General features: G+C 41.7%; 1 protein-coding gene across 1 annotated transcript in view; it reads right to left on the minus strand.

Annotated features, from left to right (window-relative positions):
- Positions 1-381: 381 nt before the first annotated feature.
- The window catches only part of LOC307039356 (vitamin D3 receptor B), a 33,247-nt gene continuing 13,229 nt past the window's right edge, over positions 382-20,399 (minus strand). The window contains exons 5-10 of the mRNA XM_079681332.1: positions 16,409-16,605; positions 15,701-15,800; positions 14,197-14,377; positions 11,739-11,890; positions 7,251-7,367; positions 382-6,372 (exon numbers count right to left, since the gene is read on the minus strand). Coding sequence (XP_079537458.1) covers positions 6,119-6,372; positions 7,251-7,367; positions 11,739-11,890; positions 14,197-14,377; positions 15,701-15,800; positions 16,409-16,605 — 1,001 coding nt within the window. The 3' untranslated portion in view covers positions 382-6,118. The remainder of the gene's footprint in view (positions 6,373-7,250; positions 7,368-11,738; positions 11,891-14,196; positions 14,378-15,700; positions 15,801-16,408; positions 16,606-20,399) is intronic.

Consider the following 20,399-nt stretch of genomic DNA (forward strand, 5'->3'; position numbering starts at 1 on the left):
AAATCTTGAATATATTATGCTATCTTTGAGATTAATTAAGTTATACTTTTGTCAAATTTGATTTCTTTGCAAACATAGTGCACATGTTCAGCTGTAGGTATTCACATCCTTTCTCCCATTTCCTCACAATACATGTCAAACGTGTTCAGAAAGTGTTTCAGTGGCACACAAAAAATCCTTTGTTACCGTTTCGGTGGTGTACTTGAATATTTTCTAGCACACTTGTTTTTTCCATCAATATACTGTACCTTAAAGAGCTGTTCAGAGACAGTAAGCAGCATTTGATGAGCAATATCCATAAGCTGTATTTAATGGATATATCAACACATATGAAAGATGTACTGTATATACATTCAAAACAAATCACACAGAAGCCCACTGCTATGTACAACTGTTTATTTTTGATTTGCAAAACATCTGACAAAAATAACATTACATAAACACCAATTTATAATAGAAAAAGAAGATCTTTGAAAAAAAAGAGGCAAAAGATAAATTGCAATTACATTAGAATTTAGGTGACAACTTTTATTCGATAATTGGAGCCATACCATGCTGACCTACACAGGCAGTCTATGGCTAATAGATTCATAAGTATGCATGTGTTACAAGCAATACGTTAAGTGCTTTTGTTGGATCAGGCATTTTAATTCAATGTGGCAATATTTGGGTTCACAATATAGGGTGAGAATACAATACCAATTTCAAATGTGACTCCTCGGAGAAGATCAATACACATGGCTGACTAAGTACTATTTAAGAGGCCAATCTCACACTCGAGCAACTTTCTCATTCGAATTACACTGGGGAACATCTGACGCCTGCTTCATTAACAACACCTTCCCTGCATTAACAGGGTTTTAATATGGCACACAGCTTGGGGGGGGGGGGCAGGTGCGACCATGGCGACATTGTTCCTCAGTATTCACTGATCAATAAAAATTCACTTATTTCATTCAGTGTTTACCTGAAGCAGTTTGACATGAATACGAAATAAACTTGGTTTAAAAATTCACCAAAGTGAGTAGTTGCTCCGTTAATATGACACTACGATCTGAAAGTATTTCCCCCAATAAGCATCACTAAGTTGCGTTTCAATGACACAATATTTCGATGAGGCTTGTCGCGCCGCTGCGGGCTGACTTTTGGACGATGCCTGCATCATGTTGCGTCAACACGCAACTTGGTGACGCTCCAGATAAAAGCAGCATTGCATGGATACTGAGGATTTTTATTTCTCCTAGATTCCCCTTGTTAGACCAAACATCGGCAGGGAATGATGAAGGGAGCAGACTTTAGGACAGGAGGAGAGGGTATAGGGGGAAATTACAGGGGGGGGGGGGGGGGGGGGGGGGGTTAGAGGGACAAGGGAAGGATGGCGTACTACAGAGCAAAGACCGTGCTAACTGTACCAAGTGGAGCGCAAACACACCTCCCTCTTCTCCTACTGCCACAAAGTCTCTCAGGTTGTTCCTTCTTCGCAGCTGCATTCGCTCCACAAAGTGCTCCTCTGCACTGTGTCCTCAGGAACCGTAACCATGGAGGTACATATCAACAACATGGCAACCAGATTTATTGCATCTGATGTTGATAGATATCTTAAAGGTCCCCTATTATACTGTTTTTCATCAATAGGTCTCAGATATATACAAAACATGTCTCTGAAGTGTTTGGCTCGAAATACCAAACAGATCATGCATTGTAGCATCCCATAATCCCCTCTGTTTCAGCCCTGTTTCAAAAGTGCTGATTCTGTGTCAGTTACTTTAGATGAGAATAAGGAGCCCCTCCCCACGCCCCTCTGAGAGATATTTGGTTAAAAAGAACACAATGGTGCTCTAGGAGGAGATTCAGGTAATAAGCCGTTATGACGTCATAAAGTGGCCAAAATCTGATCAGCTCATTTTCAGACAGGTTTTTATAGAAATGGATCAGGACAAAAAGTGAGCGAATCCTTTTTTCTGAAACGTTCAGAATGTCTTTCCACAGAGGGGACACATTTTTATGTATAAAAGACATGAAAAAGTGGATTTTGCATAATAGGTGACCTTTAAGGACACAGAGGCAGAGGAGGGTGTCTTCTACTGGAGTGGATGCAGCCTCACCCTAGCCAGTCTGAGCTCCGTTAGTCAGAGTGCAGGCACTATATTAAAAACACTCCTGGTATTTTGTGCGTTAAAAAAAGAAAGAAGGCAATGCTATGTCCGAGAAGAAAAAAACTGTACAAAAAAAAATCTAAGAAAAACAAACAAACTATGAATGACTTCATTAGCTGGACTCTCCCAAAATCTGTGAGATATCTCTGAGGTAATCATTGAAGTATGACTCATTAGACAGCAATAAATACCAACATGAATACAAATATTACAAAAGTAAAAACAGAGGCAAATGCTTAATGCTAAAGCAAAAAATCTGAGCTAAAAGAGGTAGGTTTTTTAGGTAGATTATGGTGTACATCCATTGTGGACACTCCTTTTTGTAGGAACTAAATTAAGTTGATTCCATTACAATCCCTGTCCTAATTGGAGAGAAAAAAAACGGAAATAAAAAAGACTTGAGAGCCTTCGTGTGGGAGATCTGAACCGGACTGATATCATACATCTGTTTACAAACAGGATTTGTAATGGCAACAGTTATACAAAAAACTTCAAAAATGTCTACGTACATGATAAACTGTAAAGCTTGCTGGTGATAGTGTACCATGAGTTGTATATTGCAGCTGTTGTTACTGTATTTTGTTGCCAATCTTGAGGAAATCTCCCCCAAAAGACGGCCTCATCTAGTGTGTTGTAGATATCTATTTTCAACGACCTCAATGCTGCCTACCATGGTAAAGCCAAACAGGAACAATCTGGGGGTGCACCATGTTTAGCTTGAACTGTATTTGCATGCTATGTAGTGTTTGAGGATTAGCTTGTATTCACATATTTACTGAGTACAAATGGGAGACTGACTGACATTTGCCTCAATTAGCGGCAATTTGATGCATCCACAAGACTCTTCCTGTTTGGTTTTCAAAGCCAAAAGAGCAGAAACTCTTTTACCCTGTTCTGTTTTATGGAGGGAACTCTCCCTGTGGCACTTACAATGTTCACCAAACCTCCCGCTGTGTTAAACATACACAAATCAACGTCGCATCTCTATCTCAACAAAACAATATATACTAAATCAAACCCATTTCTACATACAGGAAGTATGTATTCAGAGAAAATCTACAAGGAGACTTTTCAAAAACTTCAAAAGTCAGAGTTCAGTAACCAAGCACATCATGCCCCTCATCAAACTGACATTCTATACATACGAGTGGTACTGCCTAAAGACACTCCAGTCTCTACTCCTCAACGTCCAATCACTGTAGGGGACACTTTTGCTTTGTGTGTGTATCTATATCCATATACAAATACACACAGACTACATATCCCAAACTCATTATGATTAACTGAATTGTATTTAACTAATGAATATCTCCGCGTCCAGCGCTGACGGTCAGCTTGCAGAGTGTCACAGTGACTTGATGAAGAGTTGGAATAAAAAGTCACAGTGGCTGAGAACGGACATTAAATCCTATAGAAGGTTTAAAAACTCATGTCGGCTGAACTAATTGAAAGCAACAACTTCTCCCAAATCGGAGTTGTGGGAATACGTCACATGCGCTCCCCCGCCGCGTAACCCTGGTCTGCTCCCGGCCTATCACAACAACCGTTTACGTGTCTTCTGTCACACAGAAAATAGAAGACAAAATAATCAAGTTTGAGACTCTCTGCAAATGGCTTCTTTTAAGCCAAGATGCCTTCGGGAAATCCTCTGAACATGGCAAGAATTCAACTTCTTTGGGGAATTGTGTTGAAATAAAAATTACATTTTATTTGATAGAATTTCACCATAATCCCGCATGCAGCAAGCCGTACATTACTGGCCCCTAAACCTAAGCGCTAAAATGCTTCTGGCAGTTTGGTTTATAAGCCATTAGATGCTGTTTGATGAAGCATAAGCCAAAGATGACTGACAGCACTTTGACAGCAGAGAGAAGGCATAAGAGTTCCTTTCATTTACAAGCTTATCTGCCAAGAGCCCTGGATAAATAGCATATGAGTAAGAAGATTATATAATGAGGATATCCAAGGCTCTGGAAACATCATTTCAATTCACTGTAATAGATCAGGTGTATTATTGATCTATATGGCTTATATTAGAGAGCAGCACGTTATGTTACGCTTGTCCTCTTTCTGAAAAGAAACCTAGGAAATTAGGCAAATACATCAACCCACCACTAAAAAATATATAATTTTACTGAATCAAATACACAAGCAATCCCTGTTTAAGCCATTTCTAATTCATTTTTACCAAAAGATCAAAGTCAAAAGAACATAGTGTCTCAGAAACGTAGTGATAGTGAATCAAATAAAAATGGGTCAATATTGTATTTGCATATATATTTCTGAAAAAGTTGGCCTTGAGAAATATCTATGTAGCCCTATGTACAGCGGCACACATATGATATACGTGGTATTTACAGAATGCAGCCACTAGAGGGCTGCGCAGCATACATCATCTTACAGGAGGGCCTGGGTGTGGAGCTGCTCTGCCAGGCCCTCCGACATTCTACAAAATCCACTTCCCTGTCAGAAACGAAAGGGGTGTGATATCTGGGTCTGAAGCAGCTTCCCTAGCTCTCCGCCCACAGAGCTCACTGTTTACTAAGAAGGAACAATTCATGGAATTGTTTTTAAAGGTGATGTGACATTAAAAAACGGAACAAAAACATCCATTGCAATTACATCAGTATATATATGCCAATTCCAAGTATGGTATGCAGCTATATATTAACAAGACAGACCCCTTGCTTTGGCCTCGATTTACTATTCCAGTTAGATTTGGCATCTTAGCCCTTTAAAATCTGTGATAATATAGATAATCAATACATAGGCTTGCGTAAAAGGTGGAATAACAGTGCTTAGGATACGTGTGGTAGTAATTAACTATTTACAGGGAAACAAACAATTAAACAGAAAGAGGAAGAAAGAAAAAACAATTTCAAAAAAGAGAGTCTGAAGCCATAATGCCAGCTGGGTTTGATTGACAGTTAGCAGTGTAAAATATCTAAAACATTTAGTGGCTAATTCTCACCTCAAGACCAGGCACCCCAATGTCCCATCAAAACCTCACTAAATGACAGACTATGTTCTGCACTCTGCAGTATAAACCTAAAGAATGACAGTATCCTTCATAGGCTGTGAGGCTAGCATGTCGAGTGGCTGCATGCGTGAAACGAGCCATGAAGCAGCAACGGTTATTTTTAGGTACTGGAAGCTTTTTGAGAAAATAGACCATACCTTTGGCGAAAGGCAAAGGGCATGCGTTTGAATTGTATACACAGTCATATACATACATCCGCTGCCTTACAGAGAAGTTGATGAAAAACCAAAAATAAATGTTCTGAACCATTAAAAACATTTTTGCACTGAAATGTCATGCATCCTGTATCTAGCTTTGTGTCAAAGTAACTGTTTCACTTAGGTGGTGTAAAACAACCCAAGTAAAACAAAGAGGTAGCTCAACTGAATGGCTAAAATGAATAACTGAGTATGTTTGTTGTGTTGATGTGTGCATGCCATGTACACACACACACATAAAGTCCAGGCGTTTGAAGCAGCGGTTTGTTGATTTAAATACAGACAAAGACACTGCATACAGGCAGAAGTTGTATGAATAGTTAAATGTGTATTATATGAAGTCTCCTTTGTTTACTACGTCCCCTAGCATCTGCTTGCTCTCCATACAACCTTGCTCTTCATGCCAAGATAGGATTCTCACACACACACACACACACACACACACACACACACACACACACACACACACACACACACACACACACACACACACACACACACACACACACACACACACACACACACACACACACACACACACACACACACACACACACACACACACACACACACACACACACACACACACACACACACACACACTTCTCTCTTCCACTAGCTTCACACCTCCATTAAGTCGCTCCAGCACACCCTCTGCTCTCTCTCTCCATTTCTACCCTAAGAGGGTCTCCTATCTCCTCTCCACCGTAGGGGGCTCAGAGGGTCTAGGAGACCTCGCTGCCGAACACCTCCAGCACCAGTGGGGTGAGCTGCATGCTGTGCTCCGGCTGGAAGGAGAGAGAGCGGTACTGCTTGGAGTGCTCCTCGTTGAGGCTGCGCAGGTCCGCCAGCTTCTGGATCATCCTGGCGTAGAGCAGCCGTTCTCCTGGGTGGTGCAGCTGGATGTAGGCCTGCAGGGTCTCGGACAGGTGGTCTTGGAGGGCCTCGATCCGAGCGTGATCCTGAACACCTGGGCGGTCTGCAGGAGGGGAGGAGGGGGTGTGTTTAGATATTTATGGCTTTTACGCAAGCTAAAAGACCTAAAATAGCTGTTAAAATGTAAAACTTACATTTGAAAACTGATGCTTTAAGTGTTTGTTATTGTAGTACAATGTGACCATTTTAACCATCACTTCTTTAAATACATATTTGTATTCTATTTTATCTTTAAATTGGAAATGTTCACTTCTTTTGTGTTTATAAATATCTTAATTCTGTATTATCTTCCTCTAAATGTGTATGTTTATATAAATATGTCATTGTCCTATGTTTCAAAATGAAGCAACGGTCACAAAACCAAATTTCCCCTGAGATAACTAAAGTATTCTGATAGATTGTGTTTAGAATGTAATAATATATTTGTGCCACTAAAGAAATCCTAGAAGTCAAAACGTAAAGTCACATCAAAATGCCTGATCTTTCAGTTTTCCTTTGGTTCTGGTCAGGTGGCGAGCTAATTTTAGATCAGAGAGAACACATCTAATAAATAATGAGGTGGCTCATATTCAATTCAAATATCCACTTAGTTACACATGCTTTCTTGCACAACTATACATGTATAATGTATGCAGTGCACCAACTGCATACCATACACACACACACACGCACACACACACACACACACACGTGTTTAAAGGTCAAGGAGAACGCTTAGATCTGCAATTCAACGTGATTCAACATGACTGACAGATATCTGAACCCGCTTGAGATCATCTCTAAATTACAAATATTTAAGCTTGTTCAACAAAAAAAGCTGTAATAAGTATATTCTCTATAGGAGGAAAAGAGGCAAACGAGATCACTCAAACACTTCATGGTGACCCCTCTAGATGTTGGCTCCGCTGCAGTCAGACCTACCTGGAGAGAGCAGGCAGATTGCCATCAGCATCACATGTTCCTCCTCCTGCAGGTTGAGCTTCTTCAGGCCCACCTGGAACTTCACCAGCGGCTCCAGCAGCTCCAGAGTGTGTCCCGCTGCGAAAACACGCAACACATCATTACTGAGTGCAGCGTATAGAATCAGCAGAGGAGACTGTGAGGTCCACCGTAGAGGGACCACTTTTGGACAAAATGTCCTCTCCATTAAAAGGCAGCTCTTTGTGGAATAGCCTCCCAACTGAGATACGGGATTGTCCCACTCTCAATAGTTTTAAAAAGGACAACTTAAAGAATAGTTGAGAAACAAACAGACGTGTAATCAGCGCTAAATGCACTTTAATACAGCGGTATCTCCTCTTGCACTTTATGTGTCGTTGCTGCTACATTGTGCTGCCATGTGGTAAATACGTGTGTGTGCTGCTCATGCTCTTTTTGCATATCATGTATTTGTTTTTGCTATGTTTATAAATGTCATGTTCTTATGTGAGGGACTGCGGATGGAAATGAGCTCAAAGCTCAAATCTGGCATATTTACACTTGACGCATCTTTTGTTTTAAGTGTTTGTTAATGTGCATTGTCCCTGCTAAATAAACCACTAAATGAAATGAAATACGAGATCACAAAAGAAAAGCCCTCCAGGGAAACCATCCCGCTTTCTCATTTATATTTCATTTTCTGAGACGGGAAACGTCTTTTCTGCTGGAATCTTTTCTGAATCCTTTTCTTGCACGCAGAGTGTTTTCCGGTTTGTTTTCACAAAGAACTCCTGCCTGAGAGATCCTTATAATCAGCTCATTTGAATGTGGATCAGTGATCAAGCCATGTACAGTGGGGCAAAAAAGTATTTAGTCAGCCACCAATTGTGCAAGTTCTCCCACTTAAAAAGAGGAGAGAGGCCTGTACTTTTCATCCTAGGTATACCTCAACTATGAGAGACAGAATGAGAAGAAAAAAAAAAAAATCCAGAAAATCAAATTGTCTGATTTTTAAAGAATTTATTTGCAAATTATGGTGGAAAATAAGTATTTGGTCAATAACAAAAGTTCATCTCAATACTTTGTTATATACCCTTTGTTGGCAATGACAGAGGTCAAACGTTTTCTGTAAGTCTTCACAAGGTTTTCACACACTGTTGCTGGTATTTTGGCCCATTCCTCCATGCAGATCTCCTCTAGAGCAGTGATGTTTTGGGGCTGTTGCTGGGCAACACGGACTTTCAACTCCCTCCAAAGATTTTCTATGGGGTTGAGATCTGGAGACTGGCTAGGCCACTCCAGCACCTTGAAATGCTTCTTACGAAGCCACTCCTTCGTTGCCCGGGCGGTGTGTTTGGGATCATTGTCATGCTGAAAGACCCAGCCACGTTTCATCTTCAATGCCCTTGCTGATGGAAGGAGGTTGTCACTCAAAATCTCACGATACATGTCCCCATTTATTCTTTCCTTTACACGGATCAGTCGTCCTGGTCCCTTTGCAGAAAAACAGCCCCAAAGCATGATGTTTCCACCCCCATGTTTCACAGTAGGTATGGTGTTCTTTGGATGCAACTCAGCATTCTTTCTCCTCCAAACACGTCTATTTGAGTTTTTACCAAAAAGTTCTATTTTGGTTTCATCTGACGATATGACATTCTCCCAATCCTCTTCTGGATCATCTAAATGCTCTCTAGCAAACATCAGACGGGCCTGGACATGTACTGGCTTAAGCAGGGGGACACGTCTGGCACTGCAGGATTTGAGTCCCTGGCGGCGTAGTGTGTTACTGATGGTAGCCTTTGTTACTTTGGTCCCAGCTCTCTGCAGGTCATTGACTAGGTCCCCCCGTGTGGTTCTGAGATTTTTGCTCACCGTTCTCGTGATCATTTTGACCCCACGGGGTGAGATCTTGCGTGGAGCCTCAGATCGAGGGAGATTATCAGTGGTCTTGTATGTCTTCCATTTTCTAATAATTGCTCCCACAGTTGATTTCTTCACACCAAGCTGCTTACCTATTGCAGATTCAGTCTTCCCAGCCTGGTCCAGGTCTACAATTTTGTTTCTGGTGTCCTTTGACAGCTCTTTGGTCTTGGCCATAGTGGAGTTTGGAGTGTGACTGTTTGAGGTTGTGGACAGGTGTCTTTTATACTGATAACGAGTTCAAACAGGTGCCATTAATACAGTTAACAAGTGGAGGACAGAGGAGGCTCTTAAAGAAGAAGTTACAGGTCTGTGAGAGCCAGAAATCTTGTTTGTTTTGTAGGTGACCAAATACTTATTTTACACTATAATTTGCAAATCAATTCTTTAAAAATCAGACAATGTGATTTTCTGGATTTCTTTTTCTAATTTTGTCTCTCATAGTTGAGGTATACCTAGGATGAAAAGTACAAGCCTCTCATCTTTTTAAGTGGGAGAACTTGCACAATTGGTGGCTGACTAAATACTTTTTTTCCCCACTGTATGAGGTTTTAAATATAAATACATGAAAACACATGAAAAAACTGAAGAACTGGTAAGTCTCCTTTCCTCTTGTTATGGCTGCTGCTGCGTGATCAACATCAATGCTTTCTGAGCACTAAATGGTGCCTGTAGCTGTGAAGCTACTTGTCCTGTAAATGTTAATGAACTCTCAACAACTATGGCATGCTTTGTACTGTATCTTATTAGGGCAAAGTATTTGTATGATAGCAGGGGTTCCCAAACCTTTTCTGTCAGGGCCCCCCCTTTGGAGAAAAAATAAGTCGGGCCCCCCCCCCAACACAAATAGTCAGGCTCAGTGGCGGCGCCAGATATTTATTTTGGGGTGGTGCGGGGTAGCTTGACGTTTCATAGAGGGTGCTCAAACATTTAGGGTTTCCCATTAATGTACCGGCGCTACAGGGGAAATTTCTACTGCAACAATCCCCACGCAAATACACAGTGAGACAGTTACAATGAAGGCTTGACGCATATACTGTAGGTGTAAGCAGGGGTAAAGTGCTATTTTTATAGGTGGTGTGTGGACCTCACATAGGGGGATCTGGGGGCCAGCTTCCCCGGGAAGATTTATTTTAAAATATTGAAGTTAAAAGCATCAATCTGGTGCACTTTGAGAGCAAAAAAAATAGATCTATGGATACATCTCTCAACACCCGTATGAAACAGAACTGTAAACAGATTTACTTTTTCTCTATGGATATTTTAGAAATCACCCTTTTAATAGTATTTCATACCTGTTTTTCATTTATTCTCTTATTTTTTTATAACTATAATGATCATATAAACGTGTGCCTCGGAAATAATTGTTTACATTAATGGTGACCAAAACATTTGAGATCCACTGAGATAACTTAGACTAAAGTTAACTATCTAAACACTCAGAGAGTCCTTTAGTTTACTGAGCCTCTCAGTCTGACAGGAGAGGACTCTCCTCCACTTTGTTGTTGAAAAAACTCTTTGTATCCGTTAGCGTAGCTCGCTAAGACCAGAAGCTAACAACTACGATCTCCGGTACCGGTACGCTCTCTCGCTCATGCACGCACACAAAATGGCTCGTTCCACACACACACAGAGAGCTTTAATGACACACAGAGACCCAGACGTAATAGTACTGTATCATATTATTTTCAAATCAATAATTTTACAAATGATGATTTTTTCTCTTTCTTTTTTTTTTAATAACCATTTTTCCTCCTGGTCTCTCGCGCCCCCCCTGTCATGCCTTTGCGCCCCCCAGGGGGGGCGCGCGCCACACTTTGGGAACCACTGCGATAGACTAATGCAAAATATATATTTTTAAAAATGTTTTGTTCAAAAAAAAAAAACTAATCTTACTTTCTGGAAATAATGTTTGACTATTGTATTTGATATTTGTAATGATACAAAGCAGTAACTATGATGAATAAAACAAACCTGAAACCAATAAACTGGAACCAGGAAAAAAGATAATGAATTGTAATTGTGTGTCGGAGAGAAACACTTTATTGAATAATTATTTCTTTTATATCTTTTTTTGTAATACTTTCATATTTTCCGATTGGATATTGTGCATTATAAACATTCCTGTCATGTCCTTGTCAGTTCCTTCAGTGATGTTTTAAGAGGAGCAGCACAGAGCTGCCTCTCGGCTGCAGACAGTGGTTGTTTTGTGTGTTGCGCAGGTCAGGAGTGACATTCTTTGCTTGATCCCAGAGAGAGGGGTCTTGTTTGAAAGGCAAATGAAAGCCTTGCCCACAGGGGCCTCTGCGGATATGTAGGACTGCTTTAGCAGAAAGAACGTATATTAGCATCCTCTTTCCTGTGGGTGTGTGCTCAGGCAACTGCCAGCAACCTTTCCAGTACTCCCACACTAATGATCTGGTCACTATCTTAACTCGGGGCCACTTCCTTCAAGCTCTGAAAAGAAATGTTAATGTGTAACGTGTGCGTCCTTTCTTCAGCCGAGCCGAATGAGCCTGAGAGCGTGCGTATGCATAGCCAAACGGTACACGTGGCGTAGTTAATACTGACCTTTGGTGACATCGCTGACCTGGTATTTAAAGTCCGGCCCACCACAGCTCCAGGACATGTCTTCCAGGTTGAAGCTCTGATTAGAGCGCAGCATGATCACCTCGATAGCGCTGGACTTGAGCAGGGCGATCTGGTCCTCTGCAGTCAGCTCCCTGCGGGGAACGATATCACTTAAGTTAATGAACCACATATAGTTAATTATTAAATACATAGTCCTTAAATAACCTTTATCATGCAGTACTGGGCATGTTTCACTTGATGGTTAAGAGATACGGGTAAACAAGTGAAGATTCTGGAATATGTAATCAGCTTTGATTCATGTCAAAGGGATTTTGATTATCAACCGATTAGAGTATCAAGATCAGTCGCTGTCTTAAATGTTTATCAGGTACGAGCTGTGCTGGAAGACCAAAACATTCAAAATATTTCTTTCCGTCTGCTTCCTCTCGCTGTGATGGTTCCCCGTGTATGGAAAACCCATTTGATAAACATAAATCACGCTGTTTCAAGAGTCCTCACTGTCACGGTCAAATCCGGCGTCTAGTAATATTAGGAAATGTCTTTTTATTTTTGTATTAAAGTCGTGAACTAGCAGGAGACATGAGCTGAAGCCCGCAGGTCTTTAGGGGAGGTCTGGGTGTTTTCAGTGCTTAGGGAGCAGATCATAAGTGGACAAACATTCCAGAGGTAATCCGAGTAGATCCATCACTCGCTGCCAGTGGGAACGACAACTTTCAGGAAATACAGGCCACGACTGGTTTTAGCCTCGACTTTGGGGTGACCCCCGAGACGCTGAGCGCTTGTCCCTGTCAACACACCGAGAGACAAACACGATGAAAGGTAGCAGCTTCCATGCGTGGAAGGGGACGGGGAGCAGGGAAACAATGAATAAAGCCTTGGCCAAACATTGTTATATTGCCTTTACAGTCACAATAAAGGTGTCGACTTTGCCACTGGTATATGATCCTTTACTGTTTTCAAGGTTATACTGCAACTCAAACCTTTATATCTCTCCATTGGCCTTGTGCAATTCAAAATAAGACATTGAATTCCCAAAAATAGATCCGTCTACGTGCTTAAAAACCTGTTGTGATTATCAGATAACTAGAGGTGTGTCTCCCTCCAAAAGCAGGTCAGTGAATCACCTACTAACATACTAAAAAGGGCTGAACAGTACGCAGGACAACAAGTCCTTGGCAAATGTACAACCTTGAAGGAACAACACCAAATAAAAACATTTCCCACAATGTGTCAGCTATCTGTAAAATACATTCCATCAGTAATCTCTGGCCTTTAGACCACAGCCATCACTGCGGCACAATATCGACTAATCAGGCAGAAAAACAAGTAGGTGTACAAAGTCTTCCACACACATTTAGGTAAAGAGTCACGCAGACATGAACAATAAACAAATCTAGAAAAGTAGTTCTGAATATTTTGTCTGGGCGTTTTTGTTATTACTAATATTTTCAAGAAGTCCTCACTGGTTAAGTTGAGCTGCTCTACTCTATATAAACAAAACTGAAAAACAACAAGGACAATCAGGAAGTCCTCTGCAAAAGATCAGTAAATGTGTACCCTCTTCTCTATCAATATGTCATATTGGTATGCCCGGAGTGAATTGGCCACATGTCATCATCAATAGTTGAAAAGGTCAACCCAAAGAATGGTTGAAAAACAAACAGACGTGTAATCACCGCTGAATGCACTTTAATACAGGGTTATCTCCTCTTTTTATGTCGTTGCTGCTATATTGTATTAACATGTCATAAACACTTGCTCTTTTGCACTTTTTGCATATCATGTATTTTGTTTTTGCTATGTTTGTAAAATGTAATTTTCTTAAATGTTTTATGTCAGGGACTGCGGATGGAAATTAGCTCAAAGCTAAATCTGGCACTGTTACGCTTGACGCATTTGAATGCTTTAAGTGTTCATTACTGTGCATTGTCCCTGCTAAATAAACGATTAAATCAAAATGAAATGTTAGCTAACTGACATGTTAACTGGCCATCTTACAGTTCATTGTAAACCTGGAAAGAAAACAAATGTGTTGTCTGTCTCCGAGTCAAATTGTCTCTAGATAAGGCAGGTTTCGGTGTGTCTAACATCTGACTAATGCAGAGTGACAAGAGTCAAAAGTCTGTCAGACACAAACAGAGGTATAATCCTGATAATCCTCAAAATATGCTAAAAACTCTTTAAATGGCACTCAGGCATACAATTATAATGTTACTTACTAAACTGCAGCACAAACTGGACATTCCTTTAAGTAAAAACAAACAGTCTTAAATAAATAAAGTGCTTGAATACAGGATGTTTGTTTTTATTTAACTTTCTTTTTAAATCATAGCTTTTTCAACTCAATAATGTGCGTTTATTATCTCTATAAGGAATTTCCCATCATCACTTTAGAGCAAGTGTTTTTTTATTGCAATCATTAAATCCACACACGTACCTGAACCCGGGGATCATCTTGGCAAAGCCGATGACCTTCTGGATGCTGTAGGAGACCAGGTCAGCCAGGTGGGGCAGCATGGAGAAGCTGGAGCCCTCCTCCTCGCTGGAGTCGGGGCTGCTGCCCTGCTCGTGGTACATCATCAACAGGTTGTTGAAGTTCATTTTGGTGTCTACTGACTCTGCAGCGAGCAAGATGAGGACAGCAGAGAGGAGGTCAGAAGAGAAAACAGAGGTCATTCACAAAGCACCATGAAGTCACACTATTTCTTTATGAAAAGACACGCTCAGCGCTGAGAAAAACCAGAGAAATGATGGGACCGAGAGGGCCTGGTGATGGAAAAGGATCATCTGAATATACACGAGGTCAGTAGGAGTGGGATGAAACTGAGGTGACAGCTATGAAAACATGTGAAGCATGCAAAGCTTGCTGGGGTTGTTTTCAGTCATTTGTCTCCACTGAGTGTTGGCGGTAGGCCACGGGACTGTGTTCCTCGCTGTGTGCACTCCATTAGTGACGGGTGCATTAATGAACTCATGTTTACAAGTAGGAGTCAAGTGTCGGGGTTGGGGTTGTTCACAGAATTTCCTCTGGATTCTCAGTAAAGCAGCACAACAGATTATATACGCCAACATGCTGACAGCTGAACTGGAAAACACTGCCGTGTTAAATTAAGTATTAACTGATTTTCTCAAAACTGGCCTGAAAATGGTGGGACAGATCACCTTGTATTTAAAGTCATTATTTGTGTTTAATACCTCAGTTACCATTTCAGTTAAGTGACAGCTTAGTTTTGCTATTTTTAATATAAGATTTGCTGAAACTAGTTTGATTGTTACCCTGGACCAGAGTCCTGCACGGGTCTGATTTTCAAGACCCGCTCCCGCCCCGCACCCGCGACTTGCAATACCGAACCCGCCCCCCGCACATATTGCCAATTAGTTCCGCAACCCGACCCGTCGGCACAAGATCTGCAACCCGACCCGACCCCGCATATATATGAGCAGTGAAAACGTGCAATTATTAACACACACAGTTGCATATTTATCTCAAAAAGCGTGGGATGTTGGTTCTTTTCCCCGTCTAGGATGACACCAAACGCCTACCAGACGATGGATTTCGCTCTTGAGGAAGTGCTATTGAAAAGGCTGTATTCTCCGCTAGAGAGCTTCACCTCAGCCATTTCGAATGTGGCGCGCTCAGCAGCAGATTGATGCGCTGCAGAGGTCATGATTATGCGCGGTCCTGCGGGGGACAGGTCTGAGGATTTAAACATTAAACTAAATTATTATTATTTTAATATATTTATTATGCAACACCCGCAACCCGACCCGCATCATCTTTGTTTTACCCAGAACCGAACCCGGAAAAAAGCGTTTGAAGAAATACCACCCGCGAATCACTTATTTACCCGCGGGTACCCGACCCGATGCAGGACTCTGCCCTGGACAGTCACAGTTTGCACTTGATTCAGACTGAAGCCTCCACGGTGTGTGACTCTTACCTGGAGAGTGACTGAAGGAGTCGGAGGAGGCATCAGACAGAGAGTGGAGGGAGGCCGCTCTGCTGGCACTACGCGTCACCGGACCCTCACGCACAGGGGGCTAAACAGCAGAAAAGTGGACGGAGAGAGACGGAGGATTATTAATTAGTCTAGTCACCAAAAAAATGAAATAATAATAATCTTGGAATATTTCACAATTATGCTGTAAGAAAAAAGTGCATCGTCATTCACAATCTTCAAATACAGCCCACCAATTTGTGATTTTGATTCCCATTATATATAATATGAAGTAGAGTTTTGTTGAATATCTGTTGAAAAAACAAAACACAAGGATGAATTCTGATGCACTAGAATTACAGGTTAGAAAGGTCTGAGGTGTTTGAGGGTGATTTAACAGTTTCCAAAGGTTAACTGGACCGTGTGAGATGTGTGTTTACAATACAAAACATGACCCTTGTTGACAGGCCGTGGAGTTAAGCCAAATAAGAAACATTTCTGATGTGAGCAAACAACAACATGAGTATGCTTTCAACAACATGAGTATGCTTTCAACAACAGGAGCATGCTTTCAACCACTCTGTTGAAATGAACAGCATAATTGCATAATCGTTTATCTCTGTCTGTCAATATAAACCCTGAGAAGCTGAAATAAATGTGTCGACAAAATGTTAATATATCACGATGAGTATATCTGAATAATCCACAAACCCTGAAGCGGCAGAAGTCAGAGTAGGAGTCGTCGTATGTTTTGTGGTGCGCCTCCACCAGCGTGGCGATGACATGGCTCTGTTCATCGCTCAGCCGGGGCCGCCGCGCCTCCTTCTCCGCTTCGCGCATCGCTTCCTCATCCTTCCTCCGCTGAATCAGGTCCTTCTTCCTCTGCACTTCCTCGTCTGTCAGAATGACTGAGGGGGCCAATATAAAAAGGGACAAAGAGAGACAGAGAGTGTTAGAGTAAGACTAAACCTCAAGCGGGGTAAAAGCAGGGCGACTAGTGGGGGAAAATACTTTAGGATATAACAAATTGGTTGCGGTACACCACTTTTAAAGCTTTTCATTTCATTTTTTACGACAGCTATGTCAATGTGACATTAGGTTGTCAGGGCAGGGGTTGTTATTCTCTGAAAGAAGCAAATGGGAGGGGGTGGGTCCAGATGGAGACCCCTGCTGCAATGAACAAGTGAACGCATTGTCTTTGTTCTGTTTGCTCCTTGTTGTTCTAACCACTGAATTAGCTCACAGAGACAGAGACAGCCGAGTCTCAACAACATGCTGCTGTTTTGAAACGGCAGAGCCACTGGCTCCTCTTAACAGTACAGTATATAACTAGGGATGGGTACCGAGCCCCGGTATTAAACGGGCCCCGGGGCTGAATTATTAAAGACCGTGGTACCGTTAAGCTCCGACGTTATCGGTCTTTTTATCGGCACTGGAGACATCTAAAAAACATGTCATAAATGATGCTACACAAACATTATATTGCAGTTTTAGTGTCGCAAACTCTGTTTCTAATAGGCAAAAAGACTGCAAAATGCGTCTATGATCATTTTTAGTATTTTCGATCTTTCCAATCCAGACCAGATATCTCTCTCCCCTGTCTGTGTGCGAGGGGGCGGGGCAGTTTACACACACACGAGGCTGCTACATGCAGCAACACACACACACACACACGGAGGAGATGGCGGAGAGAACGCGCTCCGAGGTGTGGTTAAACTTTACCCGTCTCGATGTGGACAATTGCCAAAAGTGCAATAAGAGTTTAGCATGTAAGGGTGGTAACACGAGCAATTTGTCGAAACATTTAGCAAAAGTGCACCACGTTCAGACGGAGGAATGCACCGGGTTCAACTGTCTTTCTATTAGCTCTAGTAGTAGTAGTAGTAGTAGTAGTAGTAGTAACTTTTCCACGTCAGGTGTTATGTATGCAAGCAGCAACACATGGAGTTAACTCAATGATAAAAAATATGGGTTAATGATTAGAGGTAACTGAGTTATTTAGTTTGTTAAAGTTTCAGCTATTCTGTTTATAGTTCTGTCGTCAGATTATTTAATACGATTTGTTAAAACATTGTTGTTTCTTTTGATGTGAAATATTATTTATTTTATTTAAATAAAAAGCTATGTTAATTTTGTTCACAATTTGTTTAGTTCATTTACCTTATTTATTTTCCAAAGAACTGATAAGAATACTGTGCTGTAAACTCATGGTTTGTGTTGGGTGTATGAGGGTTAAATTAATGGGGTTCAGTTTATGTGAGTGTGACTTTAAATCTGGGTGGAGATTCGCGGGGTTGATTGATGTGTTCTAAATAGAGGGGAACATAAATTAACGTCATTGAGATTGAGGAATCAGGAGAGGCCACTAGTAAGTGTGATTATTGTACTGAATGTGATTTAATGTGTATGGGATATGTGTGATCCTAATTGTTGTAGTCCTTTTTCTTCTAAGGTTAACAACCTATTCAGATTTGATTAAATCATCAAAATTAGGAGTTGTTTCCGTCCATCTTGATTCCACCCATACTGTCGGGAGATAGACAGTACAAATAGCGTTAAAAGGACCAGAGCGATAAGCGGTATCGATAAAAGTAGTAGTACCGTCCCTATATTTAACAGTTCTTCCCAGAAACACTGGGGAGGAAAGAACGTTCAGCTGGAAGTGAGAGGCCTTTGCTTAAAAGAGGCCCAGGGACAATATCCGGATACACGAGGAGAAAACAAGGGGAAAAACGTACCTGCTATTTACAGACCATGAAAACAACCCATTTAGATTTGATCAAATCATCAAAACTAGGAGTTGTTTCCGTCCATCTTGATTCCACCCATACTGTCGGGAGATAGACAGTACAGTTGTTAACTAACGCATGGGAGGGATAACATTTTCAACCGATGGCGAGAGACAGCTAGGAAGGTAGACCAGTGGCGGTTCTAGACCAATTTGACTGGGGGGGCCAGGCTGGGGCCAGTTATTTTCTTAGGGGGGCACAATAAATGCAGGACGGAAAAGACAAAGGCAGTATGAAGTAATTGCGCATAAGAAAACAATGCAATACAGTTATTGGTATTTGTTTCATTACACATTATTATATGCTTACCTTTGTGTGCTGTTTGGGTCTGTGGGACCCGTTTTCAGTGTTTACTAAAAGAAAATGTATGCAATTAAATTATTTTAACCTGCTTTATTTGGGGGTGGACCTAACCTTCTCTAGGGGGGGGCCCCGGGAAGATTTTGTTAAGTTAAATGCATCAATCTGGTGCACTTTGAGCACAAAATGAATTTATGGATACAGCTCTCAAAACTCAGATGAAAGGGAGCTGTATACTTTTCAATAATCCAAACATCTTTAGAATATGATCACAACCAATAACAAATAATTTAAAACTAGTTTATTCTTATCTTATGTTACCTAGTTAGCATTCTTTCTTTTTATTTATGCATATTTTACTACTCACTCCCCTTTCGAAATGTTTTTTTTTATTTTTTTTACTGTCCTATAGTACAGTGTTTTTCAAAGTGGGGGCCCCGACACCCCGGGGGGCCGCCAGGGGGCGCCCTGGGGGTCATGCAAAGTTTGAGGGGAAAAGGGAATTATTTATTTTTTTAAAGTTGCATTTTTTTGTTGTTGATGTTATTAATAACTGCATATCTATCAATCTATGTGTCCTTTAATGCCAATCTTTTAATATTTTTTAAAATCACACGACCGCCCTTCAAGCCAATCAGAATTGATCTGCCGCTACTGAGAGTGAAAATCTGCTCAGCTTTTGGAGCAAGTGAGAGTTAGTGAATATTTCGCTCTGCAGCTGGATGAGAGCACTGATTTAGCAAATGTCGTTGGCATTCATCAGATTTATTTAAAAAGACAACTTTGTTGAGGAAATATTATTTTGCAAAGCACTGGAATGTAGGACCACAGGAAGAGACATGTTCTAAGTTTTAGATGAGTACATCATCTCAAATGGACTAGACTGGTCTTGTTGTGTGGGTGTGTGTTCAGATGGGGCAGTGGGGCTATGACAGGCCCGAGGCTAGCAAAGCTAGCAAGGACCGTCGAAGCTAGAGGAGCTAACGAAGCTACCGGAGAAGAGACCAAGAGTCTGACTCAGGAAGTAAAGGCGTAGACCAGGGATATAACTGCAAGGAGAGAAGCTCTCGAGTGGTGGAAGTGGGACAGCATCGGTGCAGCCTGTGAACCCAGGTGTGGTGGGTGTCGCTGTGGGACATGCCAGCCAGGAGGAAAGGAAATGACCCTGGTAGAAGAAAGGGAGCTGGACGTGATTAAAGAGGAGCTGTCCTACATGGCCAAAGATGAAAACTGCCTGACTCCGCACTGGGACGCATCTTACCCATGGACCGAGGACCCAGCCTCACTTCCAAACAACAGAAGAGGAGTGGAGGCCACCTTCCTGAAAACAGAGAAGCAGCCCAGTTTCGCGCACATTGTGGAAGATCGCAGGGTCCTGGAGGAGGACAGTTATGTGGACGATATCTTAACGTCCCACAATGACCTTAAGAGACCGGAGGAAATCACAGAGGGGGTAGAAGAGATCCTGAGCGCCGGAGGCTCCTCCCTCAAACCATGGGTCAGGTCAAAGTTGGATGCAGAGGACTACGGAGCAGGTCCAAGCTGGAGCAGTAGCAGAGCCAGGGGTCAGGTTGGTGGAGTCAAAGGCAAAGCTAACACCTCTCGACCAAAAG

The sequence above is a fragment of the Notothenia rossii genome (assembly GCF_949606895.1).
Source record: "Notothenia rossii genome assembly, chromosome: 5".
NCBI classification, from domain to species: Eukaryota; Metazoa; Chordata; class Actinopteri; order Perciformes; family Nototheniidae; genus Notothenia; species Notothenia rossii.